The 27,350-nt window shown below is 31.6% G+C and overlaps 3 protein-coding genes and 1 long non-coding RNA gene across 10 annotated transcripts; all 4 read right to left on the reverse strand.

Moving 5' to 3' along the window:
• Nucleotides 1–2,615: 2,615 nt before the first annotated feature.
• Nucleotides 2,616–6,491, reverse strand: LOC114407326 (probable indole-3-pyruvate monooxygenase YUCCA10). The gene is made up of 4 exons (XM_028370385.1): nucleotides 5,632–6,491; nucleotides 4,448–4,681; nucleotides 3,490–3,615; nucleotides 2,616–3,045 (listed from the first exon to the last, which is right to left on the reverse strand). Exons 1-4 carry the CDS (start codon nucleotides 6,244–6,246, stop codon nucleotides 2,866–2,868), a joined length of 1,155 nt encoding a protein of 384 aa, XP_028226186.1. The 5' UTR covers nucleotides 6,247–6,491; the 3' UTR covers nucleotides 2,616–2,865.
• A 2,940-nt stretch (nucleotides 6,492–9,431) lies between these two features.
• On the reverse strand, nucleotides 9,432–16,156 carry LOC114407327. Of its 6 annotated transcripts, none has more exons than XR_003665638.1 (5): nucleotides 15,414–16,156; nucleotides 14,485–14,615; nucleotides 13,807–14,174; nucleotides 13,622–13,683; nucleotides 9,432–9,764 (listed from the first exon to the last, which is right to left on the reverse strand). It is a non-coding gene; the product is annotated as an uncharacterized LOC114407327 (long non-coding RNA). The 6 variants fall into 6 exon arrangements; XR_003665640.1 differs by having other exon boundaries at nucleotides 9,750–9,764; nucleotides 13,622–13,697; XR_003665637.1 differs by lacking the exon at nucleotides 9,432–9,764 and adding an exon at nucleotides 10,118–11,067.
• A 2,009-nt stretch (nucleotides 16,157–18,165) lies between these two features.
• On the reverse strand, nucleotides 18,166–22,475 carry LOC114407328 (protein NETWORKED 3A-like). Its single transcript, XM_028370387.1, has 3 exons — nucleotides 21,464–22,475; nucleotides 20,314–20,450; nucleotides 18,166–19,156 (listed from the first exon to the last, which is right to left on the reverse strand). The coding sequence occupies exons 2-3, from the start codon at nucleotides 20,408–20,410 to the stop codon at nucleotides 18,351–18,353; spliced, it is 903 nt and encodes a 300-aa protein (XP_028226188.1). The 5' UTR covers nucleotides 20,411–20,450; nucleotides 21,464–22,475; the 3' UTR covers nucleotides 18,166–18,350.
• Nucleotides 22,476–23,079: 604 nt separating this feature from the next.
• LOC114407329 (putative polyketide hydroxylase) lies at nucleotides 23,080–24,230 on the reverse strand. 2 transcript variants are annotated; one of them, XM_028370389.1, is made up of 3 exons: nucleotides 24,050–24,230; nucleotides 23,833–24,022; nucleotides 23,080–23,400 (listed from the first exon to the last, which is right to left on the reverse strand). In XM_028370389.1, exons 1-3 carry the CDS (start codon nucleotides 24,081–24,083, stop codon nucleotides 23,328–23,330), a joined length of 297 nt encoding a protein of 98 aa, XP_028226190.1. In that variant the 5' UTR covers nucleotides 24,084–24,230; the 3' UTR covers nucleotides 23,080–23,327. The 2 variants fall into 2 exon arrangements, with proteins under 2 accessions (XP_028226190.1, XP_028226189.1); XM_028370388.1 differs by having other exon boundaries at nucleotides 23,833–24,229.
• Between the last annotated feature and the right edge of the window lie 3,120 nt (nucleotides 24,231–27,350).

Consider the following 27,350-nt stretch of genomic DNA (forward strand, 5'->3'; position numbering starts at 1 on the left):
ATTTTTTTTATTGGTCACATATAATATTTCTTTGTATAGTTTTTTTTTTCTTCCATAAGTTTCTTCCTTTGAATGTATTCCTATTGGAGATACGACTAAACATTAAGTATGTATCTTTCAATAGAAATTCAAACTTTGATTCAATAAATTATGGAAGACTAATCCCTTCTCTTAGACTTTAATCTGTTGATTTTCTTCGCATAATTTTAATTGGTAATGAAACACATACAAAAAAGTTAATACTTAATAACAAAAGTCTATTAAAAAGAGAATATAGAATAGTGTATTTCTTTCAAATTTTTTTTACAAACTGAGGATAAGTACTTTGAGTTTGAGTGGCTCCATTGAATATTAAATAAAATGCTGATACGGTATTAATTTAACAAGTCTCAATAAAATGAAAGAATGCGCATCAAGGTTTCTTGTACGATATCCAAAATGGAAACTGAGCGACCAAACTAGAATTGGGTTATTTAGGTTAAGAAATTAATGTTTTAGGCGTTGACAAAGAGAACCAGTAAGAAATCTTAGGTGAATTTTAACCGCCCTATGTATTTACACATGAGAGAGTAGTAATACGTGAATATCTTTTAATTTTAAATATTTTGTTAATATATTTTTTTTTCTTTATCTTTATCTTTTTATGGCACCATATATCCTATTATACTTATAATTTTCTCTCTCTCATGGTTGTTCATAAAATATTTTGTTTTACATAAAATCCTTGATGACATTCCAACTCATGCGGCAAAAAATAAAGGCGATTTAATATATTATTAAAATCAAATCCATATATTAAACACGTATTTTAATATAAGATTCATAATCAAAATAAATTTAAGAATACATTTCATACTCTCTTAAAAAAATTAAAAGTATTTCCATTAAAAAATAAAATAAATAATACGGGTTATGCTTGAGAAATAATCTGAAAAATTAAATGTTTTCTTTACTACTAAATGAATTAACTAATGGAGAGTTAGTTATTTAAACACTTGAAAGTATAATTTCACCATTAATAATAGTATTAGCTAATTCTTATAAAAAAATTAGTCTTAACTAACTTGAGTCCCATTCGAGTCATTCTAACTCGAGGAGAAGATATTTATGATATAAAAAAAGAGATTCTTCTACACTTTTCCCTCCAGTCAAATTGGTTTGACATAGTTATGTTAAAGAAGTCCTACCTAGATGAAGTGTTCCTAAAACTTTCCTTTCGCTGCTCCACCATTTCTGATCACTTTGATTTGGTTCTCAGGTCTCACAAACACGACGCAATCCTGATTAGTGATGGATGTTTATGTATATCAAACGCACTTTTCATCCATGTGACTAACGTTAATATATATCATCATCATTTTTATTGTTGTCAATAGTATATAGGATGCTGTTAGACGGTATCATTAACCTGGACTCCGTAGCAATTTTATACATGAGAAGATTGGAACACAATTTCATTTTTTTTTCTTATAATTAATTTTGATTTAATAATATATATTTTTATATAAAAATATCATGTTTTATAAAAATTTATATATGTAAGTAAATTAATTATTAAATCAAAATTAATTATCACAAAATTTATTATATAAATTTATGTGTATTAAATATACATTAGAAATTTTAGTTATATATAAAGATATTAATTATTTTATAACATAATTGACCTCATGGTCAGTTGGTTAAGTGTTGTGCTATCCGTAAAATAATTATGAATTCGTAAGCTTACTAGTAGGGGTACTTTCGGAATTCAAAATAATTTGTTAGGTATAAGAAGCAATTGCGTAAAGTTAAACAGTTGATGGGTCAGACTGGCCCAATGTAAATTGGTTTTGTGCAGTAAAGAAGGGCAAATATATGAGTGTGCACATGACTTAATTGTATAATAATTAAAAGATTGAAGAATTAAATTTTAATGAGTCATGTCTTTGCCTTATGTTTCTTAGAGTCCTATTTTTTTTACACCCAGATAATACATTTATCCTATTACCATCTATAATTTTCCATTTCTCTCTTTTTTATCCCATCAAGTCACAAATAGATATTAATTGCTTATCTCTCGTCTCCTTATTTGTTTCGTTGCAAAGACAACCTTAGTATACTTCTATTAATCCCATTTTTTTATGAGACATCTTTTGAGAATAATCCTAAATCTTATTATTCCTGTTTTTTTTCCCCATATGATAGGTACCTTAATGCGTTTTAAATTTTAAAAACTTATTTTAATTTTTAACTTTGAAGATAGTAAATTTAACACTTTTTTTATAAGATAGGAGGAAGGTTTATATAAAAAATTTATGTGATAGGTACTAAATGAGTTTTAAATTTTTAACTTTTTTATTTTATTTTTAAGATATTAAAAGTCTTACTTTTTATTTAACACTTCTTTTATAAGACAGGAGGAATGTTTATATAAAACGGAAGTAGTACTAGTAACAATTGAAAAACACTCCAATTTAAAAAAGCAAATGATCGAGGCAATAAAGAAGAAAGAGACATCCACTAGAGTTGCTCCTTATCTCACAATTCATTTTTTTAAGATTTAATGATTAATATTAATTAATTGTTACGATCATTGAATTTTAAATAAATAAATAATAATAATGAGGGGTAACTTTAGTAGTAAGTGAATCCTTCTTCATTAAAAAATTACAACAAGTATTGACATTTATAAATAATTAATTGTTAGAGACTCTTAATATACAGAGCTCATAGTATTATTTGGAGATTATATTGTTGTCCCTCTAGCTAGCAGCAATGGCAGCTAGCAGGGCAATCTGCGAAGCCATGATATGTCGTAATAATTATGTTTCAAAAACTTGCTGCAGCAAAACTGTCGTTGGTCTTGTAGTTTGTTCTCACTTCTCAGGGACATGGATGCTGCGTGAAGGAGCTTACATCATTTGCTATATTTTCAGCATCTGCGGCAGCGCCATAGAAGCCTCTCCTTGATAGCCCAACGCAGTACAAACCATTATTTCCCTTCCAATGGATCGGGTAACTCGGCTTCGGAAGACCCTCATCATTCAGAAGGTAATCATCCCCCTGCCACAAACATATACAATTCATTCATTGTTAATTACTTTTATTATAACTAATTATTTACTTCTTAATTAGTTATTATCTCATTAATTAACAATGACCAATGACACATGAATATAAGACTGGATCATATCATAACAGGTGTCAAGCATAGCATATATGCATTATAACTTTTTTTTTTTAATTTAACATTTTTATTGAAATTGAATGTTTTTATAATTAAAGTAACCAAAATTTATAATTTTAAAACAAATTGATATGTCTCATGCATATAAATAAGAGTTTAATGATTATACATAGAAATCTTACATTGTGAATCAATTAGAAACTATAATTAGTGTGAATTTTAAAGAAATCAATAATTTTATTTTACATTATTTTTCTCAATAATAAATAATGCATGTTCACATGAATAGAAGTTAGGTGGTATTGGATTGAATTGCAAACCTTAAGCCACTTGTTGGTTGATCTCTTGAAGCCGGTGCAGAAAACAATGGAGTCAAATGGGTGCGACTCACCATTCTTGAATAGGACATCCTTGCCTCTTACGCTTTCTATTTCTGCTGGCAAAACCTATACGTAACACACAATAGAATGCCACTTCGTCACGTCACAAAAGCATTACGGTGCACCTAGTTCTTGCACTTTGCCGGGATAAAGTAGGTGAACACCATGTGTGAAGCTATCTTTATTCTTGATATGAATCTTAAGCGAGTTATTGTTTTATTCTAGCTAGCACGAAAATGAAATAGTTCACCTTACTAAAGTGTATAAAAATGTATTTGATGTGCATTCAAGGACAGAAAAGAAAGTGAAATGTTAAAATATTATTAAATATTTTAATTTTAAAAATATTGTTATATTAAACTAAATTATAATTTTTCTATTAATGGTCTCTCTCATATTTCAGTCGGAAACTATCAAAAAAATAAAAATTAAAGCAACAAATAAATAATTCATGGTTTTAATCATTAAAATAAAATAGTAAACTAATACATCATAAAAGTTCAGTCCACTGTTTATTTTATCTGTTTTAATTATCTCTCTCATTTATAGTCCATTGTCTATTTTATCTGTTTTCTCTCTTTTGAGCCTGACTTTTACGTAAAATGAGTGAGGATATAAAAGTTCTTTCTTGTTCTGCATATCTTTCTGTGACTTATTTTTCATGTCAGTTTAGTTTTGAATTATAATTTTTTTAAGTAATAAAACTATAGTAAATTTTTTATTAATAAATAAAAAAAATTGTTATCAATATGAAAATTACTGATACTAGTGATTTAAAAATGAAGAAAAAAAAGGTACTAAACCATGCAGGTATTTGGCAATTTTTCGCTTTAATTGAGGTTTGAACTTGTGAAAGCTATGTTACACCTACCAAAGGTTATCTTTAAATTAAACGTACCTTCAATTCTCCAGACTTGATTTTTTTATAGGTTCCAACGTCAATAACTGGGTACTTTCCATACTTGACCTTCATATAAAAGGGACCCTCATTGGGCCTTGCAACCCCATATTTGGTCACATCCCCGTAAATCATTGTACTAAGCATCACCATCAGCGAGTCCACGGTGCTCAACGACAAATATTTCAACAGAAACAACCCCAAACTCACCATCTCCCTTGATAGAAAATGAACCTGTTCATTGCATTATTGCATCAATATGCACTGTATTAGAACACGTAACAAGCAAACCACAACTCGTTTAAGTCAACAACAGATCTAACCAAATCCATAATCACCGTTATAAATGTGCTTAATTATTTTTTTCCACATCAATTCATAACCAATACGAGAGAACAAAAAAGTCAAACTAAGAAGTTATTGAAAACACTTTATATTAAACTCATGAAAATGACTCTATGACTTTTTAATATTTTTTTCTACTTATTTTAGGCTTTACCTTAATTGCACTTCTAATTTTATTGCTTTCTCAATTTCACAAATTTAGTTCCTTTACTTCTTCTGTTTAAATTTGATCCCACTATTTTAATTATACATTTTAATTTACCTATTGACTTAACATTCAATATTCAATAAAAAAAATACTAATATGATAAATGTGTCGACACGATAATACATTAGAGCAAGTACCACATCAGCCTTCCCACACACACACACACATATATATATATATATATATATGACAGAACCCATGTTATCAAATGTTAACAGAAACTAAAATTGCACTCAGGAGTTTAATTTTTTTATAAGAAAAATCAGTAATTTAATGCTAATGCATTATTAGCTTAAAAAATTTCCTTTTTTTTAGTTTTATTTTTTTGTTATTAATTAATCAGAAATCATCATGAATACAATTGTTAAGATAACAGTAAAATTTAATAAATTTATCATAGTTAATTTGTAATTGAATAATAATATAAAATTATTGTATATTATTAATGCATATATATATATATATATATATATTTTAAATAATGAGATCAAATTTGTTAAAAACAAATTAAAGAATGAACTTGGAGAAATTAAGAAAACAGAGAACCCAGAACTGCAAATAAAGAAGCTCATGAGGGATGCAATTAATTAAGTCTGTAAAGGAGTAGGAGATGCGGGTATGAATGAATTACCGGGCTCCTAACGAGAATGGAAGTTTTGGCACCATGGTTGACAAGGTCCAATGCGATTTCCATGCCAGAATTCCCCGATCCAACAACAAGAACATGCTGATCTTTGAAATCCTTCCCAGAACGAAACCCAGTGGAATGAATGAGCTTCCCAGGAAAGCCACTGAGGCCTTGAAGCTCCGGCACAAAAGGGTCAGTGGTTTCACCAGTGGCCACCACCAGAAACCTCCCACGGTACTCCTCGAGCTGACCGGAGTCCCCGTTGAGGGCCATGACCCTCCAGTTGTGGCAGCCCTGGTCGTACTCGGCCAGCTCCACGGTTCTTCGGTACAGCGGCGTGATTCCGAAGTGGGAGACGTAGTCGTCCAGGTACTGCAAGAACTGCTTCTTGGGAACGTAGGGAGGAAAAGATGCTGGGAAGGGTTTGTGGGGAAGCTGGCAGTACTGTTTCCTGAGGTGGAGGTGGAGGCGCTCGTATGAATATTTCTTCCACAGGGAAGCGGAACAGTCTTCCCTCTCCAGGATTATGTACGGAATCGACTGTTTCGTGAAGCATGCTGCCGCCGATATCCCCGAAGGCCCTGCTCCCACTATTATCACTCTCTGCTTCTCTTCCATTCTTCTTCTTCTTCTTCTTCTTAGGAAACAAATTAAGCCAAAGCCAAGCCAAGTGATCACAAGGTATTACTATTAGTATTATATACTACTTCTTCTGCCTCAAGCTAGGGGGACCAAGAAAAATAAAATACTAGTACAACTTATTAATACCGAAAATTCATCTACATATATAACTAATATTTTTTATGCATAAGTATATTAGGTGTAAAATTAATATATTCCAAAATAAATAGATTAGGGATTTCATTTATATATTGAGAGTTATGTATCATAAAATTACTTATTTTACAATATAACTACTTTAATCTTCTTCTTAAATTTTGCAAGTAAATTTTAATTCAGCCTCAAATTCATTCATATTAAATGATTATTTATCCTACCCAGTGTAGATATTGATTTTAGTATGCATAGAATCTGAGTAAACTTATCATCCATATTCTCAACCTTACTAGAGAATTCGTAGTCACTAAAAGATCTCGAACCTGGTGAACTCAAAAGTCAATATATCTTAATAAACATTCGTCAAAATTAAATTTTAGTCAATAATCCACTTTAAATACATCATTAGAACCCATCTCTTATGCATTATGCATCATCACATATTATTTTAAAAATAAAATTACAACACCAAAGAGGTTGAGTTTAGAGAAAGGGTTGGTCTTCCACAGTGAACTAAAGTTCTAATTTTTTGATAAATGTATTTACATTATCTTAAACAAAAGAATAAAGATCTTTGAACACCCTTTTATTATTAGAAATCTTGAAAGATAAATATGATAAATGATATAATTTGATAGAAAATGAGAGATAGGAAGGAGAAAAAATGTCAAATAAGTGCTTATGATATATATGGATGTTCATATATGATTACTTTAAACAAAATGGCTTCCAAAGTATGAGACCTGTGGCCAGGAAAACAAAAAAAATAAAAATTATTTATAATAAATTAATAAAAATATCATTTTTCTGGCTTTTCAAACCTGAATGCAACAAATCACGAAAGACACTTTATTAATATATCAGTAAATAAAATATTTATTTAATAAAAAATAATAAGGTTAATATAGATAATAATTTAATATACCCAATTTATATTTGATACGTCGATTCTAACTTTTTTTTATCCATATAAATTAAAAACGGTATCATGAGGTTTATAATATTCATATATTGTGATTAACCAATTCAGCCAATCTCCCTTGTTATCTTATCAACTTTAAATGTGTACATGGTAAAAACATTTCCCATAATGGAAATTGGAATTCTTTAAGGAGGTTTTAAAAGAAAAATTTGGGCCAAATGATTTTTCCAAAAAATCTTAATAGATTAACCATCTTAATTCTCATAAAAGAAAAGGAAAAAAAGACTATTTTTTATAAAAGAAAAGGTGAAATAACTTTAAAAAATCAACTTATTCTCTCTCTCCTCTCTTTATCTGTTCTATAAACTAAAATAAATGTAAAATAATTTGGACTTTATTATTAAAGTTATTTTTTTAGTTAAGCTAAAGATCTAAAACCCCCTTACCTTATAAAGCATCATAATCATCTGGTCTATCATTGTTTAATTAAAGGAATTCTATATATCCTTGCTATCGTTCCTTTTTTTTTTCCTTGTTGGATTCCTTATAGTTTTTCATTTTTTTAAAAAAATAATCAAATTTGATTTCTTAATTTCTCCTCGTGATTTTAATGGTCATGTTAATGAGAAATGCGTTTTTCTATGTAATTGAGAAATTCGTATTTCTTCTAGCTAATACATATATATAATCGATAAAATCTTTGGCATAGAGAAACGATATGCACGTTATTGAACATCAAGGATTAGAATTTAGAAGAGTTGTCCATATTGAGCATGTTCATCCTTAATCAAGTTATCTTTGAAGTAAAGAAATAAATGATAGACACGTTTGCTTTTGGGAAACGTAAGTTGTGCCTTTGAATTTTTAGGACAGTTTATGTCATTTGAGGTTTTGCTATGCATATATGGTTTACAATTCAAAAGTTTTGTGCTTTAATTCTCACGTAGCTTTCTCGAGTTGAAACTTGAAAGTGAGATAAAGTAAGCAAACAATTGAAAGTAAGGCCCAATTTGAACAGTAGAAATTTGGAAATTGTATCTGATAGTGACAGTGATATAATAGAACTATATTATTTGACGACAAAAAAAATAGTTATATTATTTATATAATGACTTTTATGAAAGTTTTTATTTTATTATATTTTCTTCATTTTTCTATCACATTATTTATGTTATTTACATATATGTTATTATAAAATATTATACAAAATTTAGCGTACAATTAGCATTTCTCGATCTATTATTAGTCCTATTAGATATTCATAAGATCGACGATGGTAACCGATAATTGCGGTTTTTAGGACAAATCGTCAACATAACCAATAAACTCAACAAAATTGCAAACGCAAATTAATACAAAGTAAATTTAATTGCTACTTTAATGCAAAAAATACAAATGGTTACTATAATAGTATACTGACTTGGTTGTTTACTCTTTTTCTTTTGTGTGTGTGTGTATGTATTAAGACAACAATATGAAGATTGAATTTAGGACTTCGAGAAAACCATCTCAATCCCTCTGTCACTAATTAACTTACTTTTATTTACTTAAAAAAAAAGGAGCAGAGCTAGAGATAGAACGAAAACAAATCACAATGAAAATACTAGATGAAGTTATCTAGAAAAGAGAAGAAATGCTGGTAATTTACATCGAGGAAGCAAGAGTAGTTTCCTTTTTCCATGCATGATAGCAATCAAGAAAAACAATAGTTGATCATTTATTTGATTGCCTCTTTGTTTTCTGTTAGTTCACACATTTAAATCCATTCAATTGATCTACCAACCGAAGTGGAAAATTTTGTATTTGACGGACGTGGATGGTCACAAACAATGCGTAGACACATGGTGTGTGAATATTTACGTGCCATAAACTATATGCTCCATGTCCCCATCACATGAATAATTATTGGCAAATGCTAACCTTATTTTTGGGATTAATTAAGGAACTAAAATGATAAAAAAAATTATAAAAAACACACAAAATTATGTTATTTATGATTTTTTTAAACGTTCTTTTGTCATCTTTACAAAAAAAATATGATCTCTTTCTAGTTTCTTAAATCTTTATCAATGTCATAAGAACATTAGTTAAGCAAATCCAAAATTATTAGTGTTAGCTTGGAAGGGGTTTTTAGTTAGTTAGAAGTCTTTTCTTTTCACTGGTTGAAATCTTGTTCTTGAATTGCCGGGACACTACTCTTGAATCTTGATACCTAAAAAAGTTACCATGGAAGCAAGTGTCTCCTACTGAGCATGCTAACTAAAAGGAACCTGATTCTCCTTGCAGGCCCCTTTACAAGCAACTCAAAAGCTACAAATGAAAGTGAAACAATCTCAATGCTGCTTGCGTGTGAAGGTTTCTATCTTGGTGTTAATTTGGTCAGTCCCTTAGGACTGGCACGCATGCTGGAATTTTGAAGCACCCGAAATTGTCCAACCTATGTACATTAATTGAGTCAATGTAAAGCTGTCTCCCCCTTTGATAAATACAAATCATGACAAACTGAAAGGCTTGTTGTTCAAAACATTAATTTTTTTTGCACTTTAACCACAAGCGCGTGTTTTTGTGATTTGGAATTGAAATTAATCCTTCTAAAAAAACCACAAGTTGTAATTCTACATGTATATATGCTACAAATAAAGAAAAGGAAAAGAAACAAAGGTTAAAAGAAAAATAAAGTGAAATGCATATTGCTCATTGAATAAATAGTATTTAAACTAATTCTTAAATAATATAAATTAAGAAAATTCTTAACTTTTCTGCAGTACTTAAAATAATCTTATAATCAAATCAGATCCAGATGTAATAATACATTTGACGAAATCATCGAGCTATATTTTCCTACTCCTTCATTTTTTGCTTGAATAGGTTGTTGGGTTCCTGTTTAAGGTAGCTGAGGAAGTCAATTAATCAATGCAAATTAAAGAATGGCGTTAAACGAATTCACGTTGTACGTCAACGAAGTCCACAAACTTGTTAATCTTTGATATCAATTTAGGGAGTTGTTATTGGCTCCTACAACCTTTGTTATTGGTCCTTATCAATTTTAAAAACCCACAGAAAAGACTTTTTTATCCCTCGGTTCAAACCCCACCACCGCTTTCTCTTCTCCTCCTTTGTATTAAGATGGGAGAGAATGATGATTCCATTGTATAGTACAAGGGATGTATATAAAATTTATGACCAAAACTTATTTTCATTGTAAATTTTGTATGCAGAAACACGTTTTCGTTATTGATTTTTTACGCAAAAATGTGTTTCTAGTTTACATTTTGCATGAACTTCCTATATAATAACAAAAATACAATTTTGTTTTAGTGCATACAAAATCAACAATGAAAACATATTTTTGTTGTAGTACAAGGGGTGCATACAAAATCAACAACAAAAATGTGTTTCCGCATACAAAATCTATAACATAAACTTCTATTGTAGATTTTGTTTGCAACCTCTCTACTACAATAGAACATAAGGTTTCTATTGTGGATTTTGTACGTGATTATACATCTGAAACATGTTTTTGAGAAAAGAGCATTTTCTGGAAAAAAAAAAATATAGCCACTTGGTAAGGGCCATTAGCAATGGTGTTGAGACCAATATCTGTAAAACATCCCTGATTTTCAATTTCTTGGTGACACTCACACTACGACACTTCACACGATGATACTTCCCTCGGCATCCTTGTTGGCTAGAACTCTCCACCAGTCAGAACTCTTTTTGCCTACTTTCAGGATCAATGACTAACCCCACAAATCAACAGAAGACTTTTTAGCACGTTTTATCCTCACTCAGGGGGAAACTTCCCAAAAGGTAGTACCAAAAAATAAATGCATATTGTTGGTATAGGTAATATCAATTAATTCCTTTAAGTCATCATCATTTGTACAGTCTCATACTTGCACAACCTATGTATCTCTTTCTTTTTGGTGTGATTCATCAAGGTGTTACATGTCCACCAACATTCACCCCGTTCGTCCTCGAACCACACCATACTAGGGGAGAGATTTGCTCCGATACCATTTCTAACATCTCTGATTTTCAACTTCTCGGCGACTCTCACATTATGACACTTCACACGATGAAACTTCACTTGTGATGATATTATTGTGTAAATGAGTGAATGTGCCCATGATTTGATATTGTGACTGAATGCATGATGTCCATGAGTATATGTGAAAGTATTGTCATGGTATGCATATGTGTTGCGAATAATGTTAGGAGAACCTATCCCCATGGGATAGGAATCTCCAAGGAAACTTGAAAATAAACCACATGCATATTGTGTCTAAACCATGCATTATGGGATTTGACTTCTCTATTGTTCCTTTTCAAGTTGTCCATGTACTGTCCATTCAAAACGACGCCGTATAACAATTGTATTAATATTTAATTGTGATTCAATTTTAAAAATCATGAAAATAATATTGTTTTCGAAGGGGCAACACATGAACAACTTGGAAAGGGACAACAAATAAATCAAGTTCTGCATTATGTTGTTCATATATGTTTTGAAGTGAATAAGGTTTATGAACCTAATCGGGGAGGTCATGAATGAGTTGACATATGACTCTGACCCTGAGAGTGCAATGGTTTGGAATCTTCGTTAACCTCATGTTGATCACATGTGTTGGAGTATCCTTGTAAGGCCAGAACACCTTAATGCATTGATGGCGATGTCATCTCGGTGAGAGTGATAGTGTGGAGTCGTCCATTGTGTGGTAATTCATCGAGTACATGGACTCTCGGACTACATTCATAGTGTTTTCCAAAATAGTACCACATGCAAAGTCTGCAGGTCTAATTTGTATCGCATTTTGTGTGTGAATTTGTGCATGAAATGTTTTATTTGGATGAGGCATGCTTGTGTTGTGGAACAAAACTATTTATAAATGTATATTATATCTTTATAACTTAATTCCTTAATATTTTAAATTTATTGTGAGATATATCTTGTTCACCATATGTTTATCTTGTTTGTGTTTAGACTGAATGTCACCCTTGTGATGATACATGAGAGGTTTAGGTCTCCACTTTATATTACTATTAATTTTAGGATTATGGATGCTCTAAAATAATGTAACATTGAGAAATAAGTTTTATTCATTTATCTAAGGATTAAGTTAATAAGTAGTTTTTCACCATATTTTATTTAATATGATTTGTGTGGACTTTGGAGCGACAATATTTGTTTAACATGGAGTTATATTTTTTATTGATTTGTTTTCTTTAAGTTAATAAACATTTGGCATGTAATACTCTTACCGCGAAATAAGTGTATTTTTTTAAAAAAAGTCGATACATCCTTTTAATTAAATTTTTCTATGAACGTATTTAGAAAATATTACAAGTGTATGGATGTTGGGGTAGGAGGGTGTTACATTTAGTAGTATTAAAGCAAACCTCTCTTCCGGTACGTTGTGGTTTGAGGACGAACCGGACAGAAGCTGGTGGACATGTAATACCCCGATGAATCACACAAAAAAGAGAGGGATTTATAAGTTGTGTAGGTACGAGATTGCAAAATTGAAGATGACTTAAAAAAATTAATTAGTATTATCTATACCAATAAAATACATCTACATTTCGATATCTTACCACATAGGAAAGTATTATTAGTCAGTTAGTAATCTAATTAATAAGTGAGGAATAAGTTAGGCAAAAATGATTAATGTCCTTTAAATGTATGATTTCATGTATCAAAATATTATTAGTTATAATTAGTAAACTAATCACTATAATATATTAAATTTTAATTATCCATGTGTAATTATATGATTTATATTTATTTCTCTTGTTCTCATAAAAAATACCTTAGCTATTATTTCACAATTAGTTAATTTTTATCCTTTAATTATTATCTCTTAAATTTTTTTATATATATAAATTAGATTTTTTATTATTGGTTCGAGTAATATTTCATTAGCTTCAAATCATAAAAATCATTTTCTCAAAATATATAAACCAATCAAAATTTGTTGGTATAAATAGCTTAACACTTAAGTCTCTTAATCAAAGTTTGGAATTTGATTCGTGATTTGAGTATGAAATTACAACTCAAAGTATTATTATATTCCAAAGTAAGACATCCAATGATAAAAAGATTAATTGAATATCAAATAAAAAAATTCAAATACTTCCTCGTTAGAAAAAAATATATATTTATATATATAAACCATATATTATAATCAATTTTCGTTAGTTTAATTTAGTTTGAAAAATATATATAACTCAAAAGTTTCATGTTAAAACGACTTAATTAGTTTGATTTGATTTGTTTTAGTTTGATCAGAATACCTTATATATGCAGTAGGTACCGTTTACCCAGGAGCTAGCTCGCGTAGTTCCATGGAATATTCCTGCAGGATTGTGTCTTGTACTCATCGTGTCAAAATTCTCGCAGTCTAATATTTAGTTATTTACTCGAAGACAAGGAAATTTGTCAGACGTACGTTTGTCTAGCAAAGCTAGCATTTCATTACCTTACTATTGTTGGGTTGAGGCCATTCCTCATGTACAGCCAATTATATTGCCTCCTTGCATTTTGAACAACATACCTGATTCATACCCCCAAAAGAAAGAAAAATGTGTCATGTACTGTTTCTGCAACCAAATTTATAATCTACCCGCACATAATAGATATACAATTACATGACTCAAATTCCTTCTCTTTCTTCTTGAGGAATTAACCACGCAATATCATTTGCTACTTAATTCGGCATCCATGTTAGCCCCAAAGAAACCCCTTCTCGACAGCCCAACACAATTCAAACCGTTTCGACCTTTCCAATGATTTGGGAAACTGGACTTTGGAAAGCCATTCTCATTATATTTAGAAGATCATCACCCCCTGTGCAGAACAAATTAATTAATATTATGATGTCATTCTAAACTTTTTTGTATGATTTTTTTATAGATAAATATTATTTATTAATTTATTAATCTTTTATTAGTAGCAGGAATCAAATCCACAATTTTTACCTCCTTTATTTTCTTTTTGAATCATTCAACCAAGTGAACCAATCTTACATCACCAACTTTCTTGCATGATATATAGTTGTCTATGAACTAATTTAATTTAGATGGAATATAATAGTGCATTCATTATTATTAAAGGGTGCCCAATATTGTCACATATGCCATATCAATATGATACATACCTGAAGCCACTTTTGAGTTGATCTCTTGAAGCGTGTGCAGAAAACAATTGAGTCGAATGGGCGTGATTTGCCATCTCGGAACAAAACTTCATCACCTCTGATACTTTTCGATCTATTTCCGCTGGCAACACCTACATAACATATATATAGAATTAATGAACCCAGCTCATACGTCTTATCTATCAATATTTGCTTTTTCTTCCATTGAGATTTTGTTTCCTTTATTTAACCTCTCCACTTTTAAACCTAACGGTCCACATGAATGAGCAAAAGAGGAAGTAACATTTATGGAGTCCGTCACTTCGTTTTGGGAGTGTTTCCAATTAAATTCGAAAAATAAAAATAAAAAACTAAATAGATTGAAAATTGGACAAAATGAAACAAACTTTTTATTGGATTAACTTTTAAATTTAATTTTAAAAATATCGATTTAATCCGATCTAAACTAAATGCACACACATAAATTTATCATACTATTCATGTTTATATTTTTATTTCTTATATTATGTATTTATAAAATTATCAAACAATTTATACTTATTTATGAAAAATATATTTAAATAAATATAATTTTTAGTAACTATTTGTATAAAGGTATATAAATGTAATTACCAAGTTGTGTAAATTTCTTTTTAATAGTCTATTCTCAATAAGAACGTAAAGATATTTTTCAGGGGCTGAAATTTTAAGTTGTCTTGAATTCTCATATATTTATGGCCTTAACTAATGTCCATATAGCAGAAATTATAATAATTGAAGACTACTTAACAATTTTGCAACATTTTTTTTTTCTCTTTCTTTTGGAGGATAACCATATACTACATGTTCTGTCAGTCAATGAGTCGATAGCCTTGAATGTTACAGTTTTGCAGCTCTGTTATGTGTTGATTTAGGTTAAAATGAATTGTTGACACCAGAAATGGTAGTACCTGTATCTCTCGAGATTTGATTTTCTTGACAGTTCCCACGTCGATGGTTTCATCTTCATGGTGAAAGGTCACTCACTCAGATCTCCATACAGCGACAAGTAACTCAGCATAAGAGACGCATAATACATCATATCCCTCGAAAGAAAATGAACATACATGCACACATAAACATCGATCATAATAATCTTATTATGAAGCCTAAAAAGAAATCAAAGTACCTATCGGGCTGCGAACAATGATGGAAGGTTTGGCACCAAAATTGGACAAGTCGAGCGCAATCTCCATGCCGGAATTCCCAGATCCAACAACAAGAACAAGTTTATCCTTAAACTCCTTGCCGTTGTTGTAACCGGTTGAGTGAATCACTTTTCCATTGAAACTCTCCAACCCTTCAATCTGAGGCACACGAGGTTCCGCCGTTTCGCCACTGGCCAGGACCAGGTACCATCCAGCGTACTCCTCAACCTCACCAGATCTTCTGTACGTATGGAATGCTGAATGAGATTTGGCTCTTGTTGCAGCATTGCGTTAATCTAAACCCGATGCTCCTTCCCCAGCTTCAAATCAAATTTGTCAAGTTTTGAAGGGGAGGCGTGGTAAGCAGAAATGACGAGTGACGAGGGTGAAGAATGAAGGTTGTTATCGATGACAGAGAGAGCATGATGATTCTTCTGGCGCTAAGGTTTCCCCATTCTGTTTTTCGTGGTTGAAGGATTTCCACGCGGTGGAAAACATGTCTGTACTTTTGTTTTGTTTGTTTCGGAGGATCCTAATTCCTAAATTAGCGGCAAATAATAATAGAAAATACAAATTGTTCTATTTAGACAACCGTTTTATCTTTTCTCTCTTATTTAGTTTAAATATTTTTTCGCCTACTTTAGTGTTTTTTTTTCTTCTATTTTTTTGTAATTTTTTTTTTACTTTAGTTCTTATAAAATATGTTATTTTTATTTTTTGTTATTTTTTTCAAAATGTTATCTAAAATATTTTTAGAATAAAAAATAAAACAAACATATTTTATAAAACTAAAACGAAAAAAAAAATTATAAGAATAAAAATAAAAATAAAGTTAAATTACATAATATTTAAACCAAAAGTGCTATTAAGGCTAACAAATAAGGTTAATTGAAGTTCACGGCTTAGAAGTTAGAATTTCCGAAGTCAATTGTTTGTTTTCCCTCTCAATCCCTCTGGATTTACTTTTTATCCCTCTTTTTGATGTCCATTTATATGCCATGGTCACTTAGGATTCATTCAATCCATAAAGTAACCAGTAGGTCCCAATCATCAATTGTGACGGACAATTGGAAGGCCACCACCATTTCTTGTATACCCTTTTTATTTGAATGATGCTATATGTTTGCAATAATTAATGTACAAAATAAATAGAAATCAGATGTACTTATCTTCTCATCAAGAAACGTTATTTTTTTATGTTGTTTTAGGCATCAATCATGCACTTTCACACCTTCTCTCACAACAGCTTACTCTCTTTTCCACCAATGATTTGATACAAGTGGTAGTAATTTGTGTTTCTTAATCAAATGATTCAGAATTCATATTTTGATCAAGTCTTGATATGTAATAAATTGAAAGAAAAATATTCACTTTATGTGCGGTCACGATCTTCAACAAAAATTAATCACCACTTTTAATAAGGACTACTTCGCACCAATATCATATTAAACAAAAAAATAAATTTACTCTCTTTTTCTCTTTCTCATCAGCATATATGTATCGTTCATCATAAGGCATTAAGGCAATATATTTATTCTGCGATCATTTATGGCTTCCTTTTGGTCATTCTTGGCAATGTTGATGGCCATGTTGGCATGTAGTTGTTCATTGGCCTTGGCTTCTAGTTCTCAACAAAGTATGCAAGTTACTTCCATCACAGCAGCACCAGCAAGTGCCCCTCTAGTTTCTCCTACTCAATCACCAGATATTGAGCCACTTTTTCCTACCCCAGGTGCAGGTGGAGTTTCTCATTCCCCATCATATTCCTCACTGCCCACAATTCCTTCAAGCCAGAGCCCTCCTAATCCCAACCCAGAAGTCTTGGGCACTCCAGGCACTGTGTTGGATTCTTTGCCATCTGAGGCTCCTGCTTTCCACTATTCTTATCAGCCCTTATATTCAATTTCATGTATGACTTTACCCGTAACTTACATAATTTGGCTTCTTGTCTTGTGAATAGATTGATGTCGGTGCTTCTACTTGTGTAGTTGTGTTCCTATAAGCATGCTATTTCAACATTTAAGATTAGATTGTTGATTACTGTTGGTATATAGCGTCTTAGAAATTAAAGACCATTTGACTAAACTACTACCAGTCTCAAGTTCAAATTTTATATATGCATCTGCATTAACAACTTAGAAGAAAAACTTTGTTTTCTATAGTTGAACGAGACTGTTGAGAATATCTGTGACCTTGTACCCAACAAAGACCACCATTTTTTTGTTCTTTTTTTAAGTGATTGTATGGCATTCTTCTCAAATTGACTGTAAAAAAATACACAAGTTTTCAAGTGAGGTAGGAGATTTTCACGGAATAAAAGCAGGGAAATTTTCCCACTACAGTTTGAGAGACACAAAGGAGAGAAGTCCTTGCCATCGCCAACCTACCAACTTTGCTATTGATCGAACTAAAGATGAGGAAGTCCCTTTCACCTAGGACCACAAATCACTTTGATGGCTCTGCTTAGCACAAATGGCCACACTTCACATTGGTAAAGAGCTAGCTAAGAGGCATGTAAAAGACAGACGGGGAATTGGAATTGGACACATAAATTATAAGGAATACAAATGCAAATTTGTAACAATTGGAATGTAATAGATAAAAGATTTTAAGCCTAGGCTATTGGGTAATAAGTTCCTAACATAAATATAGACATATTTGTAAATATTTTTGTATATAATGACTCAATCTGCTAAATTTTTAACCACATCTAGAGAGCTCAACGCCGGGCTGATTCTTTGGAGTACCACCACTGAACAACTTCACAGAAAATGCTCCCACAAGTTTGTTGATCTCAAATGGGTTCTTCCATTTCTTGGTGGACTCCTTAGCAATGAAGTTTCTCATCTTCACATTCTCCTGCTTCAGCACATCTATTGCTAAACTCAGCTGTCTTATCACCTCAATCTTCTCTTCATCCTTCTGCTTGAGTTGTTCCTTCTGTGCCTCATTCTCATCTCTAAGCCTTCCAATTTCTTCCCTCAGCATCATGATTTCATCACAAATGGTATCCTTCTGCTTGATTTGATCCCTATGAGCCTTGTTCTCTTCATTGAGTCTCTTAACTTCACCCCTCAGCTTCATCACTTCAACATCACTCGCTGCCACAAACGAAACTTGCTCATTTTTTATGCTGTTATGAAGAAACTTGGTCCCCTCTTCATCCTCCTCCTGTTCAGGATCATCAACTTCAGATTCCTCAGACTCGTACACATCACAATGCTCAGAATAGGTATCATATCCATTATCTGAAAAAGTCATCAACTTCTCCAACTGATGCTTTGCTGAAGCAAAAGGTGACCCCCCAGTAATGAGGTGTCCAATTCCAGTAGTATCAGGTTTGACTTGATCATAGCGCTCAGCTAGGGAGCGATGTGTCCTGTAGAAATCCTCAACCATGCTCACAAGCTCTGGTCGCTTCTTGTAATACATCTCTGCACGTTTGGCAAAGGAATCTGCATCCTCTTCAATTAACTTTAACATTGCCCTTGTCTTCTCATTAAGCTCTGCAACAGACAATCAAACATGAATTTGTTGCTTGTTAGGATCAACTTGTTTTGAAGAACTAATCACTTTGGTTTTACATCTTCCAAAGATAGCTTCTAAATAAGGAAACATTGCCCAATGCTACTGGTTAAATGTAATTAAAAGTGAAAAGTTTTTATTCAAAAAATATTAATAATACACTTTCACCGTAATTTTCAAACCAGATGTGATTTTCAATAATAGCTTTCTAGAATTGATCCCCTTTAAAATAATGACAAAATGATAAGCTAATGTAATGACTAATGAGGATATTAGTTAAGAAATTAAAAACGTATTATTAATGTAATTCACTGTAATTTCCAACATATACCTAATATGGTTTCTAATAAAACTTTCTACTATTATATTCTTTAACTTGTGTCTACTGTTTGTTCTTGTTAAGAACTATTTTTTATTCAGGATCACCATTAGAAATGACTGACATGATTTTCAATGGTAAGAACCGAATTTTATGTAAATAAAATATTCTTATGACTTAAATATTTTGTGAAATAAAATAAAATAAAATCCATACGGTATGACAGGACCCAATAAAACGAGCTATCTTAACTTTATGTACAATATCGGAGATGCTCTTATTAGAGTAGTTAGAGCATCTCCAATGCAAGAAACTCATTTGGATTTCTTCATTATCTTTTTGTGGTCTCGCAGTGCCATGTCATTCATAAGAAACTCATGTAAAATTTTACTCCAATGCAAGAAATCCTAAGAAACCACAAGAAATTCAAAGATTAGAGTTTCTTATATAAGAAACTATCCTTAGAAACCAAGAAACCCACTTTGTCACGTCATTATGCTCCAATGCAGAAGAACTCACAAGAAACCGTTACTTGACCTAAGAAATCATGGAAGCACCCCCCATTGGAGATGCTCTTAGCAAATCCAAAAAAAGAGCGTGCACAAAAAGGTTCCATGGGTTGCTCCAACGGCTAAATCCACAGGGCAAAAGGTACAGAAGATAAAGAACATGGAAAGTAACACTCAAATCATAACGTTGCCCCAATAACCTTTTTATGTTTTTTGCGCTAGTGTTCCTCTTTTTTTTTTTTCTATTACTTATGTAACTTTTCACTTGGCAATAGAAAAAAAAGTAGTAAATTGATAAGACAATGCATACCAGAGAGAGTGGATTGAAGCCAAGGGGATCGATTAGAAGTGGTGTGGCTATCAAGCCACCACCACTGTGACGGTTGATTCTTCGTCATTCCAGTCATCTTCTTCACTCTTCTTCTTCTCTTGGTTGTCCTCAAGAGCCTGTGTATGGAAAAAAGAAACACACAAAAAAAAAAAACAACAACAATAAAGAACCATGACCCCCTAACAAAAATTGCGCAAGCATAACGATCAACTAGTAGTAGCAAAGAATCGACCACATACTTTAAAAAAATACTTTTAGCGAAAAGATAAGAATGAAAAATACCAAGTAACAAATGCACCGACTAAGAGACTGACACTGCCTCTTCGTTATTTTTAACACAGCACACAAACACACAAGTTAACGTGACACCGCAAGGTCATTCCCGTCATCTCAACAATGCTACAACTACTACTTAGCTAGCTAGTTATATGTGCACTTCCCCCTTACTTATATAAACTATTTTATTCATATCACCAACAACTTGGGATTTTCAGCATACTCTGTTTCACTGAAGATTAGATATCTCTTCTACAAGATTGGAGATCTAGAAGTAGTTTGATAACGGCTCTATATCACGTGACCTAATAGGCCCAACAACAACTATTAAGATAGGATATGATAACTATTAGAATTTGAATTTAGCTTCAACTCAACCTCCAATTTTTTTATGGACAGGTTAATTGTTAGTTTTCATTAGCAGAGAATCGAACGGGCAACCTTTTCCTCTCTCCCTTCTCCTTTTACTACCCAACCAACTTTATAACTCCCCCAACCTCCAAATCTAACTCATAAAAATTGCCTCGCATTTATATAAACTATTTTAGTTATATTGTTGATCAATATGAGATCTCCAACAGGAAGCACTCAACTTTCAAAAGCCCAAGACTAAAACGAATGCCAGAAAGAAAGGGGGGGGGGGGGAATATCAACACAGATAGGAACAAAAAGAACGAAAGAGTTCAAAATAGAGAGAAAAAAACAAGAGGTACAATAAATTAAGAAGCAGGAGTAATATTGAAGACTTCATTGTTTTTGCATGCTGCAAACCGTCACCAAAGGGACAAAAGACTTCAACTTTACAACACCCATGACACAACTGAATATAGAAACGAAGAAGGAAGAGAGGTACCTGATTTAGCTCGTTGTTTTGAGGTCTTCACTTTTCTTCCCTACTCAACACTCAACAGCCTCACAATCACACACTAACGCTGAATCTGAGTATTTTTCCTTGGCACTGTCTTGTGTTTGTGCTGTTCTGCAACTGTGGTGGAGTTGCGTCCACTCGAGACTCGCTGAGAGGGAGTGCTGTAACATAAATACCCTGTTCTGTTCTTTCAGATTTTTGAATTTTTTTTTGTCTCATTCTCAACTCTCCACCTATCATATTCTTCCACGTGTATGCGTTATCTGGGCCCAATCCTCCGCCTTGGCCCATTAATACGTAGTGGGGTTGAAAGCTGAAATTCCCACTAGTTGTTTAAACTCGTATTAAGACCTTTCTTTCTTTAATTAATGATAAGATAAGATGGTTTGATCATAATGAAGGTAATATGATTAGTCCAATCAATCCCAAATAATAAGTCCATCATTTGTGTATGAAAAAACATGGGAGTGAGCTTGTAGATCTGGGTGTTGAATTAGAAACGTGATGGAGCGTGCACTAGAATTACAAAAGAAAAGTTTATGGTGCAACGGTCACAAACAAACTTGTGGTACGCACGCTGCTATTTTAATTCTCATTTCAGAATTGCATTTGGACAAACTTGTAGTACGCGCCCTAATTAACAACTTATCTGGTCAATTATATTCCACCAAGAATGTCAACGTTCTTATGGAGTGTGTGTGTGATAAATAAATGAGAAATAAGTAATATTTCAAAACTAAAATATTATGAAAATAGATCATTATACGTACATATAGAACAACTAATAAATATATAAAAATTTGCATTCTTTCTTTTCTTTTCTTTTCTTGTTGAGGATGAAATTTTACTTTCTTTAGTGATCGACTTGACGCTATTGTCTCGCCCAACACTTGCTTAAGCAGCAAACCTTAATAAAAGTCTATTTTTAATTATTTTTTTAAATCTAACAGATAAGTGACAACTAACATTGAGAAGAGCCTGAATTAAGCTATACAGAATATGACTCCTTGTGATAATATTTTATGTGAGAACGTGAGAATAACTGATGACAATCATAAATTAATATTAAAAATAATAGATATTTAAAAATTAAATATTTATAAATTTAAATTAAAATATAATATAACAAGTCTTTATAAGATTCATCCAATAAAATTATATATATATATATAAATAAGATATCAATTTAAGAAGTGATAATTAATATCTTTTATATATTTAATTTTGAAACAAAAATACAGTGATCTAATTATAATCAATTCTATGTGATAAATTTGTTAATTTTTAAAATAATTATTATAAAATAATTTAAATGATGATTTATTGTTTATTATTAGGTAACAATGTAAAATTGTTTTATAGGCATTAAACTTTTTAATTTTTGGTTGGCAAATTCTTTAAAGATTTGATGATTGTATTAGATTTTAATTTTTAATATTTTAATGTTGATCATTTATTATTTTTAATCTTAATTAAATAGTTAAATTTTCGTGTATTATTAATGTACCGTGAAATAGTAATTAAAAATTATTTTTAATATAACCATTAAGATAATAATTATAAAAATTAATAGATTTATCTAAAATATAAAATCATGATGATTAAATAATGATGAAGTTATAGACTATTATAAATAAGACGTGTATAATAACAATAGCCTCTGATTACATGGGATAAAAAAGTGACTTGGGAGTCAGCTAAAGCATAAAAACTGGAATGAAATACAAATAACACAACCTTCGAATTAAATGAACAATGGACATGGTCTGACAGTCATGGGCGGCAGCAAGTAAATCTTCAACTCTTCTAATCCAAATTAATAATAATAACAGTGATAATGTTCCTGTTATCAGAAAGGAGGTGCCATGCCTGGACCACCAAAACAATCTCGGAAAAACCAACAACAGCACAAGCAGTAGAAGCTGCATTTCCCAGTTACCATGAAATCAAATTTAGAAATCAGCTCCAACATGTCAAATCATTAACCAATGAGCACCCTAAAAGTTTCATCATGTTATGCACCAACTTTTTTTTAGGGTTAATTACTTTTTGCTTTCTATAGTTTCAAGAGTTTTTCTTTTTTACTTTTTAATTTAAAATTTAATCTCTATAGTTATAATATCTTAACTCTTGGTTCTCACCGTCTTCTTACCCACGTCATTTGATGCAATAAGCAAGAACAACACCATTCATCTCAAAGGCATTAGACCATACTTGACGCCAAGAATTGAAAGGATAAAAAAATTACAATTATATGAATCAAAATAAAATGTCTTAAACTATGAAGGAAAATTCTTTCGATTATAAGGATGAGAAAGGTAATTATACATTTTTTTTTTTAAAATGTTACTCACCATGAAGATACAAGGCTGCATAAACCATTTGCACATCCACCAAAAAACCCATCAGGCCCAAAGAAGCCAGGTCCGCCAGGCCCAAAGAAGCCAGGTCCACCCAGGCCTGGACCCCAGCCTGGCCCACCAGGCCCAGGACCCCATCCTGGCCCGCCAGGTCCTCCACCACCAGGACCCCAACCAGGTCCACCAGGCCCAGGACCCCAACCAGGTCCACCAGGCCCAGGACCCCCTGGCCCACCAGGTCCCATGTTAACTGGCTACCTCTGCAACAGCACACTCAGCAGGGAGAACTGCCGAGAAATGATTAAACGACTACTGATGTTTGATATGAAACCTTGGTGGGGTTTCAAACATATTCCTCCTGCTCTACGATGTGAGATTTTATGAACACAATGCTACAAAGGTGGCTCTTATTTAATTAGATGGTGTAACTTTCAACAACTTCCCTTCTTGCCTAAGTGATAGATTAGATAGAATAGAAGCCAAAACTGTAAGTCAATTCTATGCTTAGCTACCTTTCAAACCTAAGAATCAAACCAAAATTAAATTGAGTTCATATGTTGCTCGATATATATCCCTTCCAATTTCAAATCAGTTTACGTATGTCATTATGATTTGCGTAATGTGTAGCATATGCACATTTATAACCTATTCGAGTAGAAGTGAATTGAATCGCAATAGTTGCCAAAAAAAATTGTGTTTAACAGTTAAATGTTTTATTAATGGTTAGATATTTCAAAGACCAAATTTAGGATGAAGCAGTTAATTTTAAGAAAATGAGTATATAGATTATAGGTAGATTGATAGATATTATAGATTTTAGCTACAAACTAATTTATTGTTTAGAAACATAAATAACGTGACACGTTTTATTTTGATCTTATCAAAATTTTAAGCCCAAAAGTACCTTTTTGGCATAAATAATTCATTTTAACAATGTTAACTCTACTTTTGTAATTTTCTTTTTACCGTGAATTAAATTTGAATTTGCAGAGGAAATATTTAATATTGTGACATTTTTATTTTTTTTAACAATTTCAATGAATAAATTAATTTTATAAATGTGAAACATGAAATTTTATATTTACTTTTCAAAGATAATTCTACTTTACCATGCAAACCATGTTTTTTTTAGATGATGTTCAAATCAAGTTAGTTCTTATCAACTAACGTTTAAAATATAAGTCCTGAGCGAAATCAATTTTTGTAATCACAATCATGAAAAAAATTCACTCTATAGTATGAATCTAAATCTTTACTCTTATGTTAGTGTCCCAATAATCTCAATTTTTGAATGTGTTTTTACTTTTTAGGAACTTGGATGTATAAAAAAAATAAAAAGCAATTCCACTTTAAATTTGATTTAAATTTTGAATTTGGATGTAATAAATCATATTAAAGATATTATTTTAAGGTAATGACGAGTTACTGTAATCCTTCTCAATCCTATTTTTAGTGTGATTGTTAAATTTTGAATTTTGACACTATCAATTCAAATATTTAATGCAGTTAATTTTTTTAAGAAAATAAATTATTCATTTAAAAATTAAGCTATTAACATTTTTAATCATGTATCTCAGTTGGTTTTCCTTTACTAAAAGTATATTTAAATTATCGTTTCAAATATAATTTTTTATCAATCATGTTATCCTTTGTAAAAAAAAATAAAATTGGAAAGCCCTATTTTCCTTGCTGATAGACAAGGGTTCGAACTTAAGGATATTGGCCCTTTTTTCTGTCAGTGGGTTAGTGACGGGCTATTAATTGAAGGGAAAAAATAAAAGAGCTTTGATGTTTTTCCGAAGAAATAACACTTTTATTTCACTAATACAAATATTTTGAATTAAAAATATCCAAATGACTTTAAAAAATTCATTCGCGATTTATTGAGAATGAAATGGATCGTAGGAAGTGCAGAGTCATAATCCATAATAGGAAACCTTATGAAACGATAAATCATAAGATCAAAAACCTAAAATGAAAGGAGAGAGCCTCAGATTAGCATTTTGGCACATTCTTCATCGCAACAACAACCCGTGTAAGAATACACGATGCGCACAAACGTTGTCGCAGCTCATGCCAATAATTCTTTCATCACCAGCTACTCCACTTCACTCAATTTTAAAAAAAAAACACAACAAAGGCCCTCAGTTCCTTTCTTGATTTCATAATCCAATTCAACTAAAGCTAAATACAACGCTTGCCATGAAAAATGCAAAACAAAGAAGAAATTTCTCAATTCTGAGTCTTGCAAATCGCAACGATTGCGAATTGCAAGTAACGGCGAAGCCAATTAGGGTTTCATGACATTGAAGCTCTGTCCGGTAGGCAGGGTCACCCTTTTATATAGAAGGCCAACATTGGGCTACTTCTCCCTCCGGCCCATATTTTACGCCGAAGTGATTATGGGCCTATTGAAAAATAAACTGGATGGACCCATGGAGGCCCATTAGCTTTGGATCATTAATCTTTTTTGTTGTGCTTTTACAAACAAGTGAAAGAATAAATATTGGTTTTATATAAAAAAATCATTCACTCCACACATATTCAAGCAAACGAATGCATAATGAATTTCATAGTCAGGCAATGAGTTTAATTTCCAGTGATAAATAAATCACCATTTTTTTTTGTAGAATCTATCATTATATTTCTTTTGTTATTTTATAAATCACCATATTTTTTTCGCATATTCATTTATATTGTTTTACCTCTTGGTTGTGTTGTCCATGAAATGCTCAATGGCATGAGCAAGGGATAGGTCTATTAAGGAATTAGAATGGACCTTCGGTGTTGGTTGAAGACTTGAAGGCTTGTGAAATTGCATAAGCTTTCAAGTTTTCCAGAACTTACTATCAATCAACTTGACTGACCACTATGACATGCTTGTCATTCTCCCCACTTCATTCAATAAAAAGAGAGATAGATAGAGAGATTCATGGATTGTGAAAAGGATGTGTAAGGAGCAAATAAAAAAAAATATAAATGCTCTTCAAGTGGTTTTTTTTAGACTGGGCAATGACCCACTTCAATTAAAAAGAAGATCCATGAGAGTTGAGAAAAGGAAAGTGAACGTTCTTGACGTCCAAAGAAAACATATCCATCCATCCCACATCATACCAACAAAGATTTATGGCGACACTTAATATCAAACAGTTGTACTTGGCCCCAAGACTAAAAGAGAGAAAATAAAACAAAAAAATGAAACTTAAGTTCAACCAAATCTATGTAGGTTCATATTAAAATCCCAAATGTTGTTTTGGTTCTTCTTGTTAAAGCAAACTATACATACATATTAAGAACAAAATGATGGCCTAGGCCATTCATTCAATCCGAGTCAGATAGAAACAAAATTAGTGAACAAAACTGGCAATGGCGATTCTGGAAAAAGGTTGGGCTTTCACATTGGAATTGAAATGAATCTAGTGCAGGGCTTATTACGAAGAAGTCAATGTCACCAGAATTGGTCCCCATTAGACAAAGGTTAATAGAGTAGTCCTTGAATGAGTGGTCCTCTT

This window comes from Glycine soja, chromosome 3 (genome assembly GCF_004193775.1).
Source record: "Glycine soja cultivar W05 chromosome 3, ASM419377v2, whole genome shotgun sequence".
Classification (NCBI taxonomy): domain Eukaryota; kingdom Viridiplantae; phylum Streptophyta; class Magnoliopsida; order Fabales; family Fabaceae; genus Glycine; species Glycine soja.

Coding starts and splice junctions, on each gene's coding strand:
- LOC114407326 (XM_028370385.1), bottom strand. CDS start 6,246: ATGGAAGAGAAGCAGAGAGTGATAATAGTGGGAGCAGGGCCTTCGGGG. Junction 4,682..5,631: donor CCATTCTCGTTAGGAGCCCG/GTAATTCATTCA, acceptor TGCAATGAACAG/GTTCATTTTCTATCAAGGGA. Junction 3,046..3,489: donor CAACCAACAAGTGGCTTAAG/GTTTGCAATTCA, acceptor TGTTTGTGGCAG/GGGGATGATTACCTTCTGAA.
- LOC114407328 (XM_028370387.1), bottom strand. CDS start 20,410: ATGACTGGAATGACGAAGAATCAACCGTCACAGTGGTGGTGGCTTGAT. Junction 19,157..20,313: donor GCTTCAATCCACTCTCTCTG/GTATGCATTGTC, acceptor TGTCTGTTGCAG/AGCTTAATGAGAAGACAAGG.
- LOC114407329 (XM_028370388.1), bottom strand. CDS start 24,083: ATGGGACCTGGTGGGCCAGGGGGTCCTGGGCCTGGTGGACCTGGTTGG. Junction 23,401..23,832: donor TGCAGCCTTGTATCTTCATG/GTGAGTAACATT, acceptor TGGGAAATGCAG/CTTCTACTGCTTGTGCTGTT.